Source organism: Oxyura jamaicensis, chromosome 1 (genome assembly GCF_011077185.1).
Source record: "Oxyura jamaicensis isolate SHBP4307 breed ruddy duck chromosome 1, BPBGC_Ojam_1.0, whole genome shotgun sequence".
NCBI lineage: Eukaryota > Metazoa > Chordata > Aves > Anseriformes > Anatidae > Oxyura > Oxyura jamaicensis.
This window is the reverse complement of record NC_048893.1, coordinates 196,902,630-196,915,236: the sequence shown is the minus strand read 5'-3', so window position 1 is coordinate 196,915,236 and position 12,607 is coordinate 196,902,630. Positions and strand designations below refer to the sequence as shown.

General features: G+C 44.5%; 1 protein-coding gene across 4 annotated transcripts; it reads left to right on the top strand.

Moving 5' to 3' along the window:
* Positions 1-379: 379 nt before the first annotated feature.
* Positions 380-8,657, top strand: PRSS23 (serine protease 23). 4 transcript variants are annotated; one of them, XM_035329313.1, is made up of 2 exons: positions 380-640; positions 5,468-8,657. In XM_035329313.1, exon 2 carries the CDS (start codon positions 5,481-5,483, stop codon positions 6,597-6,599), a length of 1,119 nt encoding a protein of 372 aa, XP_035185204.1. In that variant the 5' UTR covers positions 380-640; positions 5,468-5,480; the 3' UTR covers positions 6,600-8,657. The 4 variants fall into 4 exon arrangements, with proteins under 4 accessions (XP_035185204.1, XP_035185214.1, XP_035185231.1 ...); XM_035329323.1 differs by lacking the exon at positions 380-640 and adding an exon at positions 1,480-1,633; XM_035329340.1 differs by lacking the exon at positions 380-640 and adding an exon at positions 1,485-1,619.
* The last annotated feature ends 3,950 nt before the right edge of the window (positions 8,658-12,607 follow it).

The window sequence follows — 12,607 nt, the reverse complement described above, 5'->3', positions numbered from 1 at the left end:
AGGCCAGGGGCTCATGGAGAAGGGACCCATCACATCGGGGACCCCGAACACCCAGATCTGCAAACACGCTGGTGTCCTTGATGGGGATTCCACAGAGCCACCCCAAAACCTCCCACCACAGGCCTGGGGAAGCCTGGCCACGCTGGGGCTGAGGTGGTGGCCGCGCAGCATCGGAACTAAAAAGAGTGAGGGAAAAAAAAAAAAAAAAAAAAAAAAAAAAGTGTTTTTCCTCACGAAACTAATAAAAACAACAGTATAAGGACTTAAAAAAGAAAAAAAAAAAAAAGTGGGGCGGCGGCCTGCGTGGGGGAGGCCTGCGTGGAGAGAGGGAGGGGCCGGGCCCCGACCTCGGCTTCTCCCGCCCGGCCGGCCGGGGAGAGGGCGCCTGCGCCGGGGGCAGCGGGGCCGGGGGTCGGGGTTCGGAGCTCGGGACTTGGGGCTGAGGGCTCGGGGCTCGGCAGCGGCGGGAGCCACCTGCGGGAGGCTCCGCTCCGCCCCGCTCCGCCCCGCTCGGAGCAGGCGGCCGGGGGAAGGCGCCCCCGAGCCCCTCGCAGGCGGCGGCAGGGATGGGACCGGCCCCGCCGCCACCTGCCTGAGCCGCTCCCGCAGACGCCGCCGCATCCTCAGCGGGGGAGCCCCGGTAGGTCCCGCCGGGGATATCGGGGGACACAGGGGCGGTGAGGGCTGCGGGATGGCGAATGAATTTGGAAGCCCGCTCGCCTGAACGGGAGCGCAACCCGGAGCCGCAAACAAAAGGGATAAAAGGCAGATGTGCGGCTAACCGGCTGCGGAGGGGGAGGACAGCCCTTCCCCGGGTGCCCGCTGCGCGTTAGAGACCCCAAAGGGGGCTGCCGGGGTATCGAGGGGCATCGTGGAGCATCTTGTGCGAAAGGCGCTGGTGGCAGGGCGACTTCGTGGTGTTGCACACGTTGGGATGTGCAGGAGGAGTTAGAAGTAGCCCTGCGAGCCCAACGCTGGGCATCGCATCCCTATCTTGTTCATAGGGAAACGTGTGCGAGGGTCTCCTTGAAGCTGTAGCTGGGACGCCTCTGACAAGCGAGGTCCGTGGAGCACCGCAGCAGCAGGCACCCCGCAGCAGCAGCAGGCACCCCACAGCACAACGCCCAGGTGGCCTGATGGCCCCCGGCACGCGTGTCCCTGCCTGCGGTGTGCTTTGTTCAGAAGTGCTGTAACCTCTCCCGCAGTGTGGGTTGCGAGGAAGCGGGGAGAGAGGAAAAGGAAAGAAGGGAGGGTGGAAGGAGGCAGTGAAAAATGTTCAACAGAAATTGGACTGAGCGGTAAGCACGCAGAATATGAGCCCTGTGTGTGTGTGCGTGTTGCCGATGCGCGTGTCGGTGCCCACTGTTGTATGTGCTGGCAGACGCTGTTGGCCTGCCGGTATCAAAGTTTGTTTCAGGGTTTCTGAGATGTCTTTGCTTACAGCCCTCCGTCTGGCGGTGAGGCTCTGTAACTCTTGCACCGCCTCAGCATCGTGGGCAGGCAGGCGGAGGTTGCACGGTAATGGCAGTAACGCTCCTGCAGTTGTTGCAGCGCAACTCAATTACTTCTGCTGTGCTTTAACAAGTTCTGCGACTAAGAAAAGCAGCTGAGGTATTTTGGCATGTCAGTAACGGTAATTTGGTTCACCTCTTTAGTTTGGTTTGAGCCAGGTTTTTCTCTCTTGTGCTCTCTTTTTTTTTTTTTTTTTTTTTTTTTCTTTCTCTTTTGCAAAGTTGATCGTTCTGGCTTCCAGTGCTGTGGAAAAACTTTGTTCATTTCAAAATGTAACAGAGATTGTTCCGTTCATGGGCTTTCATACTGTGCATCCCAGGATTTATTATTATTTAACCATCTATTACAAGAACCACCCTCGAAGCAGTGAACTCTTCCAGAAAAATTACTTGCTTATAAGAAAATGATTCATGTCCATTCTGAACAAGGCAGCTCTCTTTCACCAACATCTATCTCAAGGCATGAATGCCCATAGCAGGCAGGGAAATGTGTCTGCAAAGTGTTTTAGTGGTGTGGGGAGCCCCAGGGTAGCTGTCAGTGTTTCCATTCTCCAAACAATTTTAATTCCATTAGCAAGTGTGATTATGTACAAACCGCTTTCTAGGGGGTTCCTATGCTGGATATCAGAGCAGGGCTTTGTACTGAGTCAAAGGGTGGATTGAGTTTATGACACAGTTTAAATAGAAACAGAAGAGCAGTACTACAGTAGAACAGCGCGTCGTAATTCATTCGCTATCGTTTTGTGATAGCCGTTCAGGGAAGTGCTTACTTCTTACCAGTTTGCTCTCTCTGAGAACATCTTTCAGGGTTACCCACAAGTAAGTAGCTGAGCAGTGTGTGTTTGTTAGCGTTGTTGCAGTTGCATTGCTGTTTGCTTGTTTGTTTTTGCTATATTTTAAACAAATAGGAAAAGGAAAAAAAAAAAAGAAGAGACTAACCGGTAGGTCTCTAAGTTTGTACTACTTTTTTAATTCCTTCATTTTCTGCTTAACCACTTATTTTTAAAGAGGGAGGATCTACACAGCAAGAGGTACTGTGCACTAATTTGGCATCTTGTTAAAAAATATGACATTTTCTCTATTTATTGCAACCGATAGCTGATTTATTACCAGTTATGTCCCCAGATGAGACATAATTACAAAGATGTCTGTAAATACCTTGGTTTGTGAGCATCTGTGGTCAGGTATAAACTCATGACTGTGTTTTATTGCGGTTAGGTTGTAATAACCTTTGAAATAATAGCAAAGCTCTGTAGCAAATGAAAAGGCGGTTTTATCCCGTTTATCAGCGATGTGATTACCGTACAGAAGCCGCAGGGAGGGTGTGGGAAGGCTTGCCTAGGGACATGAAGTGGAATAAGTACCGCTTTAACAGAGCACGGTGTAGGTACGGATAAGATCTTTCTGAAGGCTTTTTTCAGGACAGACTGAAGTCGCCGTTCGTGTCGTGTTCTCTCCATTGGGCGGCTGCCCTCTGCTGTCTACAGCTGCATTTCCATCGCTGGTGCTGCTGTAGAGGGGATGGTAGGGAGGAGACAAGGGAGGGAAGGTTGCAGGGAGAGGCAATTTCCCAGCTCCGCTGATGCTCTCGTTGGAAGCAGAGGAGCTGTTGGGCATGCTGTCCCTTCATCAGGTCGCAGTGCTGACAGGCACTGGGGATTCTTGCTGCTTGTGCAAATAACAACTGACAAGATGCTTCCAGTTTTCCCCTGACAGCTAAATAAATCAGCCAAAGGCCGGCATCATCTCAGTTAGCACAAATGGTTTTTACATCCAAGAAGTGGCACGAGTGGTGCAATTTAAATAGAGGTTCCATCTATCAGAAAAGCTTCAGATGTCATTTATGGGAATTACTTCAGTGTGAAGCAGATGACAGCAGACTGCATATAAATACACGCTCCTAATAATGAGTGAGATCTGCTACCTGATGCACAGTGTAAGTGTGACTTAGTCTTTCTCAGTGACAGTAAATGCTCCTGTGTCACTCCTCATTGTCACCGAGGAGGACAGGTAACAGTTGGCTGATGCTAGTGTATATTGCCTTTGTATATACAGCATTCATCACTGTTACCTTCTTTTTGTGTATTTTCCTAATCGCTCCTTTACCACAGATACATCTGGTATACAGCAAGTGTTTCTTGTTATGTGAATCAGAGACGATCTGACTTGATAGCTTGCAAAACCCAGGCAACAGCCAGTATTAATCTCTGCCATAGAGAGAGCCAGAGGAGCTGCTGGTTTTCTTGAATAAATAAGCAAGTATTTTCCAATTTTGAGGCATCTAAGGTTATTCACATCTGATTTATGTTTAATATGGCCTGAATTTTCTGGCATTACTTGCCTGTTAGGTATAAAATAACACATTCTATAGAATCATAGAATGGCTTGGGTTGGAAGGGACCTTAAAGATCACCTAGTAAGACATGCAGAGCTTAGAGCTTAGCTGTTCCAGAAGAAAATACATCCCTTTAAAGACATCCTATTTGTTATTTAAAAAATTATCAACAGAATGTCAGGTCGCTTCTGGCAGTCAGTACCTTCCTCTGTAGGTATCAGTAGCATCAGCTCTGTTCATCTATGTCTGGTTTTTGGAATAAAAATGTTTTGATTACCTTGCATGAGTCAATTGATATCTTGAACATTGTGTGCTTTAATTTTAGCTTCCATTCCCAAAGAGGACGCTACCAACAAAGAAGGGATCCAGGGCTAATATTTGAGTTGGACACCTTCGGGCTTCAGCAGTTTGTGGTGTCCGAAGTCTTTTTCAGCGAGGCTTAGGAATGGCGTGTGAGCAACATTGGAGAGAAGGATTTTTCTTTTTTATTCGTAGATAGCTGTGGTCATCTCCTGCATGGTTTGCTTTGATTTGCTTGGTTGAGGTATTTCAGGAATGATCTTGCAGTTGTGATCAGTGTAACCTCAGCAGGGTTTAAATATGTGTAAGCTCAACATAATTGTGAAGTTTTGTTTGAATAATCCTTGTATGAGGGAGATCCTGCCTGCCTTCTTGCCCAGGGCACAGTGCCTCCTGCAGCGATTCAGCTGTATGGCTAATTTTCAAGTAAACTAAAGTTACACATTTTCTTGACACAATACTAGTGCACGCTGTTCTCTGCAGTCTGAGGCACTCTGCCTGGGGTTCATAAACACATTTACAGTCCCATTTGCCTCCCTGTGCTCAGAGGGGGGTTGGTTTGCATTTCTAATTAATTAAGTTTATGAAGGAATAAGTCAGTATGTTAACTGAAAATTCCCTCGGGAGCTGTAAGCTTGCTTCATTAGCTGACTCTGTGTAATCACGATTGCCCTTTCTCATGTAAGCTTAGGGGAGAGCGAATGCTATGTGGAGCAGAAACCTTCCTCTGGTGTGAGTTGCAAGGAGAAGCAAGTCGCCTGTGCGGTAATGTGCCAGCCTGTTCTGTTAGGGTTACCTTCTTTTTCCTCCTGCCTTTTCCTACCATCAGTGTGATGTCTCTGGCTAAGACAGCAAACTGAGGTGTTTGAAGGACCCCTCTCAGTGGTGTCAGAGAGTAGGTGGGAGCTTTCAGCGAATTTCAGAGAATGCTGTAATCCAGCTGCGGTAAAGGCATTTATTTTTTGCAGGAGTTAAGGTATCTGAATGCAGGAATTTATGCGTAGTGTGAATTTTCTAGATACTGCATAAAGATGGATACCATAACTTGTCACTGATGTTAATTGGGACTTGGTGGCTCAGCACACCTGGAGGTTAAACGTCCTGGGAATCATGTGTTAACCTGGGACTCTTGCCTCAAGATACAGGTTGAGGCATTAGTTTAATACTAAGAAACCTGAAGAACTTAATGCTATTTTGCTCCATTCAAATCTCTTGATTTTGACCAAGTATAATACTTGTTTAGCAAAGCATTGCTTAGCAAGGCAAACTAATCTTGCAACAAGTTTGGGTGAGTGACTGGACTTTCTTTTGCTTTCCACAGACCGGCATTCAGAATGGCAGGCTTGTCCACGTTAATCCTCCTTTTGTGTGCTGCTAAAGATGTGATGCCCTCCAGCCCTCACTGGAAGCCAACGTGGCCCTCTTACCGAGTTCCAGTTATCCTGCCACAGTCTACCCTCAACTTGGACAAACCACAGTTTGATGCTGAAGCCAGACTGGATGTGGTGTCTCCCTGTGGCCCAGCCTGCCACAAAAGTTCTCCACTGCCAACTTACGAAGAAGTGAAGAACTACCTGTCCTATGAAACCTTGTACGCTAACGGTAGCCTCACTGAAACCGAAGTGGGCATATACATTCTGAGCAGCAGTGGTGATGGGTCTCAAGGCAAATCTCGAACTAAGAGGCAGATCTATGGCTATGACAGCAGGTTTAGCATTTTTGGGAAGGACTTCTTGTTGAATTACCCATTCTCCACGTCAGTGAAGCTATCTACAGGTTGCACGGGGACACTAGTGGCTGAAAAGCATGTTCTTACTGCCGCTCATTGTATCCATGATGGCAAGAGTTACGTCAAAGGAGCTCAGAAACTGCGGGTGGGCTTCCTGAAGCCCAAACTGAAAGATGGCAGCAAAGGGGCCAATATCACCAACTCAGCAATGCCTGAAAAAATGAAATTCCAGTGGATCCGAGTGAAACGGACACACGTCCCCAAAGGATGGATCAAAGGCAACGCCAACGATATTGGCATGGATTATGACTATGCCCTGCTGGAGCTCAAGAAGCCTCATAAAAGAAAGTTTATGAAGATAGGTGTGAGCCCGCCAGCAAGACACTTGCCTGGAGGGAGGATTCACTTCTCTGGCTATGACAATGATCGTCCAGGAAACCTGGTGTACCGTTTCTGTGATGTCAAAGATGAAACGTATGACCTGTTGTACCAGCAGTGTGATGCCCAGCCGGGTGCAAGTGGATCTGGGGTGTACGTGAGGATGTGGAAGAGGCAGAATCACAAATGGGAACGTAAAATTATTGGAATATTTTCAGGCCATCAGTGGGTGGACATGAATGGCACCCCACAGGATTTCAATGTAGCTGTTCGCATCACACCCCTCAAATACGCACAGATCTGTTACTGGATCAAAGGCAACTACCTTGACTGCAGGGAAGGATAAGGACAATGAAACTCCATGAAAGCACTTAATGACTGGTTTTAATTACTACTCATCTGAGGAGAGACTAGACTTCTGCTGCAAATGTGTGTGATACGTTTTTGTAACATCAGGATGTGATATATATATCTTTTCGAGCAAGCCACCTTGTTCTCAGGACTGGGGATATGTGGTGCTGTCATTACAACTAGAAACTGGGGTTAAAGGAACATCATCTGGGAGGGGAAGGAGCAGGTGGACTTGCTGAATTTGCAGCTGAGCAACTGAAGATTAATGAGGGGCGGATCAGTAAACAGTACAAAATCAGAACCGTCTCCAAAGAATCCTATAAAAGGGACGCTGTTGACTATCTCATGCCTATGATGTTTGTTTTAATAAATCCTAGGATTAGTAGAAATGCTTTGATCTGAACTTTTAAAAGAAAATATTTCTATGCTGTTGGGGGCTGAAGAGGGGCATTTAATGGTGTTTGCAACCCAAACATTACAGCTTTGTGTTCCTGCATGAGAAAGGGAGTGTGAAAAGGGCAAGGCATGCGCTGTGGGAGATGAATGCCACACAAATAGCGTGAAGGGTAAATAACTGCATAACACTTCTAACCTTTTTTCAGCCTGAGTGATTTGAGACTTTATTAGTAACATAGTTAAGAAAAATGCTTTTTAAGCAAACAGACCTTGATGTTGCAAGGACTTAACTGTGAAGATGATGTTGGTCATATGAGCGGTGCCACTGCATCCTGCTTTGGGAAACACAAATCACACATGGGCTTAAATCTTTTTAGCAGCTGGGGCACAGCCTTACACCTAGCAGGATCCCTATGAATATTCTATTATAGAAAGCATATGGGAGCAGAAGCTTTGTCTTCTGTTATGTCCTGCATAGATTTTTTTAAGGAAAATCTCATGTCAGCAACTGAGACATTTCAGAGGGGAAGCCTGTCTTGCTCTTGCTGATGATCTGAATTGCTGACTGTAAAGCAGACAAAGGGTAGAGCAGGACAAGGGTTCTACTGAATTTTCCACGTTCTCTTTTGACAATCCATGCTGTTCTACCTAAACATAAATGAAGTAGAGGAACCCTAGATTTATAAGTGTCTCTCTATCATATCCCTTTCACAGCATAATTTGTACGGCACTTTGACTTCTTTTTCTTGTGTTGTTTGAGGCAGGAACCCCCTTCCCGTCAGATTTTTCAGTTACAAATAGTTCTTGGCAAGTGCACAGTTCAGTAATTCTGCTGAAACAGAGCCAAATTGCAGGAGGAATCTGAATTACTAGGAAGTGATGCTCTGCTGTCTTTTATAGACATCAACCATTTATATTTTTACTACAGCAGAATTGTAGTTTAAAACAAGAAGTGCCTTGTATAAGTAAAATCAGTCCGGCCAAGTACTTGTAGCTTAGCAAACAGCGTTGGGAAGTCAGCATGGTCTGTACAAATGGTGTTCTCAGGTGGATTGTACCACTGTATTTCAGTAACATAGTTAAGTACATGCTGCCATGACCATGTTATTTTCTTAAATAGGAGGATAGACACTGGTTCCAGTTCATCTTCCATCCATCTCTCATTGTCTCCTGAAGCTTACCAAGTTGCCTCTGGCTCTTGGTGTTAATGGGGCAAAGGCAAGGCCCTGGCATGAAATGTCAGAGCTGGAAGGAGTGAGTCTGAGCAGGGCTTCCTTATGCTATACAAGGAAAATGTTAATTCAGCTAAGCCTTTCTTTCACTCTACTAATTACTGTGGCATTTGTAAACATATGCCTGATGGTGCTTTATCTTTGTGATGGCTTTGGCTCTAGTTCTGAAAGCCGTTTTTGCTAGAGCTGCCTATGATTATTATTTTTATAGGTGCAGCATATGAAAAACATGGACCCTCATGGGTTTTTGGTGCACTCAGATACAAGCAGCTACTAATGCTTTGATATATGAATAATCACCACATGTATCTGATGGTCTTTTTCTGCCTTTTTATTTTAATTTCTTTTACTCTATGACTGTTGTCTGGAGCACTTTTGTTTGAATGTATCACAGTGAATAAAGAAAGTTACGGAATTTCAATGCAGATATTCTTGTATTTGTACTATACTTGGGTTACACTTTCAATCTATTGCACAGTTACTTATTTGTAAAGGCATTCAAACACAGAAAAGATACATTAACATACTAAATGCTGCTTGTTTTCCTTCAATTTTCTTTCCACCTGTTTTATATATATATATTATTGGGCTTAATTACTGTTTTTTTGGACAGTAGAAATCAATCTTAGCTTTTGTATGATTGTTGTAGTTCCAAAGCCAGTCATGAGTGCAGATTAATAGGTTATTTTCAGCTTTAACTAGACTAAAGTGTCACATTGCTTTTATTAAATTTAGGGCCAATAAACTGTAGACAAATTTGAACCAGTCAGTATAAAGACATAAATCAGATCCATCTTTCTCTTTCAGTTGATGCAGTAAGAAAAAAGTTCCTCTGAAGCCAACAATGAGACTGACAGTTTTTAGGGGAGCACTGGAGTGCTGAAATGTTCTACTGGATTTGGGAATTTCTGCCCATACAATTTCCTGATATTTGAATGTGGGCTTGAGCAAATAAAACCTGGTTTAGTGTAGGTATTTCCCATCCACTAGGCTTATGTTCTCAAATGCATTCTCAGACTATAGGCTGAGATCTTTTATTCTCTCAAGATGATGGGCAGAGTGTTGTGCTTTAAACTGTAAGGAAGTTAGTCATGCAGCCAAAATAGTTCATCAAGGAAATACATGTAAATAAATTATATACAAGCATGACACTATAAATTTCATTGTCCAGCTGATCATGACTGCTGATAATCTGCAGAACTGAATGAAGTGCCTCATTATTCATGTATTTTAAGGCAGAGCAGTAAATGGGGATAGAGAGGCTGTTCTGGCTGTGAATGGCATTGGTTATTAATCTTCTGTTCCTGCATCTTGAAGGGGCTGACATAACATAAATTCTGGTTAATACAGGATAACTCCATCAGAGAGCACTGCTGGAGCTGGAAGCTAAAGTATCGAGACAGCACCGAACATGCTGAGCTCTTCCAGAACACACAGTGAACTCAGTTTTCTGAGGACTGCAGAATATCATCAAGTTTCTTTCTCAGAGGAAAGGTATTTTCCTTGCATCTGTAATTGTTTTGCAACCAAATTCCCAAGCCTGTCTGTTTAGAGGGCAGCCCTCATCTTAAAGTTGCACGCTGAACTCCAGGCAAGTATAATACATGCTTGAAATTCTTTTCCGTGTTTCCACTTAATCTGCCATTTGTTAGCTGGTTTTTGGTAGAGTGCCAACGCAATATGCGCAGGCCTTTAGAAGGGAAGCTTTCAAAGAGTGGATAAAGTATGATGGGTGGGTAAAAACTTTTCTGCTTTCTTGGAGTAAAAAGGAAGCACGGCCAGAGCAGAGCAGGAGAGGAGTGTGAGACGGTGATATTTTCTATACCACAAGAGCAAGAAGTTTAGTGAATTGGTTGCTATGTATATATGTGCACATGTATGTCTGCACATGAATAGTACATATAATACTGTTCATCCATTCCCTGTTCCACTAGGTGTAGAATAAAAACTTACAAGGTGAGTTACGTCAAGCCTCTTAAAATAAATGTGTAAATGCTTAATCTGAGGCCAATGTGTAACACCCACATGTGAGAAATTTAGACTGTGATTTGTCTGTAGGTACACAGGAAAAGCATAAATGTCAGTCACAGGAGAATTAGGAACCTGGTCTCTTCCACCCAGAAGATGTTTTTTCCTGTTAGTATGTCCTTTGCGCCTGCTGTTAAAGCTAGTCTGGCTTTTTACACGTCAATGATTAAACAACTCTGGAACAGAAACATCTTAGCATACTCCAAACACAATTACCAACACGGGTTATACCTAGTACAAAATTATCAATGATGCTTTGTGTTCTGTTTAGATCAACTAAGTGGGAAGTGGCTGAGTCACAGAGCAGGCTCATGCTGATCTTTATCCAAAGATCTCTAACACAGTAATTAGGTGATTGTGGCTCAAGGGGAGACAATGAATGTTCTGCAAACATTTTGTGGACATTGTTCTTGTTCTTTATTTTTGTTGTTGTTTTTGTTTCTGTTTTGTTTTTACAATAAATTGCACTTATAAGTATGCATAAGTAGAAAACTACAAGAAGTTAAATGCTTCTAATACTTCACGCAAATGATTGTGATATAAAATATTCCACTTAAGTGACACATATAATGAAAATATCTGATGCATGTGACCTGGTATTTGCTTATTTATACTAATTTCAGTTTTGAAAATCATTTTTCATGTTGATTTGGTGAAGGAAGAGTATTTTTCTGCTGCAAGTGGGTGCCTACTCAGTGGCCTGGCTGTTCTGGGGCAGGCAGGTGGCATTCACTCTGGTTTCAACCAAAAATTTCTGCCTGAATGAAAGAAATCTTTCTGATAAAAACTTGTTTGAAATCAGGATGATTCAACAAAGTTTCAGTTTCTGTGAACTGCTGTAAAAGGCTATTTTTAAATGAATTCCCAATCATACCTTACTTCACCTAACATTCCCTTTGGTGGTGTTCTGGTCCCCACGCTGGGGAAGATGGTGTCCCTGCTTGGAGGATGATACCATGGCTTGTCAACAGCACCCACCAAATTTCTCTTGTCCAAAGTTCAAAGAAGTTTTCATTCTGGATTGGGCATGTGGGGCCTCATTTCATTGCTGGTAGGGAAATGAGCACGCAAGGGGGTGGACACTGCCTCAGGGTGAACCGAACGTGGGACTAGGGCCTGCAGAAGCAGGTGGGACCACAGGGGCTTTCTGGCCTCTGTGGTCTCACAAAAGTTTCAGTCAGCAAAGAGGCGTGGGGTGGAAGAAAATGTCACACTGTGCTCAATCCTGCACCCAGCAAAGCCTGCTATTGTGTTTGGTGGGAGCAGGAACGGCACACAACAGGACCCTCCACACGGCTTAAATGTCACCAGTCGTGTGGGAGCTCTTGTATCCAGCCAGCCCATCTGAGGGATCATTGTGGGCAATGAAAGGGCAGGGAAGACTTTCCCAGAGCGTGTAGGTGGGGGAAAAGCAATCCTTCATGCTGGTGCGAAGGTTCCAGATGTATGGATCTCTCTGAAAGACACTTTGCCAGAAAAAACGGGTTAGGCTGAGAGAGCTGTGCAGGTGGAAGGATTGCTGCTGTGCTCAGCGGGGCCTACTCCCTGGGCTCGAGATGGCTCTGCATACAGCTGCGTGGGGGTTCAGCCACACTCCTGCCTTTATCAACGAACCCCTCAACAACTGCCTCCCACGGGAGGGCATTCTTTAATAGGAGAAAGACCAAAAAAACGTCCTGTGGCTGGACATGAAGTTGTAGGTGTTTTGAAGACCCTTGGAGGCCTGTGCAGATGCCTGCATCAGAAATTCACACTTCCCCGTCTTCATCATGAAAACAGACTTTGTCTCCTTGTTTCCAGCAGAGCTCATCCAGGAAACACAATCTCCTTTTAAGTATATGATCTTAGTCTTTGTGTAATGGAATATCTTTAGGGTATTTTTCAGTAATCGGCTCCCTGAGTTCTTCCTGTGAGATATTCTGCTGCTCCTCCCAGCTTCCTGTCATCGCCAAATTTCATCAACGTGCTCCTTCACATTCAAATGCCTCTGGTAAATATGTTTAGTTAAGTCTTGCTCAGAATTATGCTTGGGAACCTGCTTGCACCTTCCCTCTACTGTGGTGCTTCCCCTTTCAGCACCTTTTGTCTCTGCTCCAGCCAGACCCTTTTACCAGTAATTCCCCATATGGCACCATTTCAATTGCTTTGCTGAAATCCAGTTAGATGAGGTTCACCAAAAACAATTATTACAAATTATGCTGTTGCTTGTGCAATGCTAGGAATCTGCAATAAGTTAGGTACAAAATAGCATATTTCAGCACACTTACTTTAATTTTTATTTTAATTTTCACCAGAAAGAAATACTTAAGATTGCATTATAACATAGCTTTTGCTGTAATATTGCCAA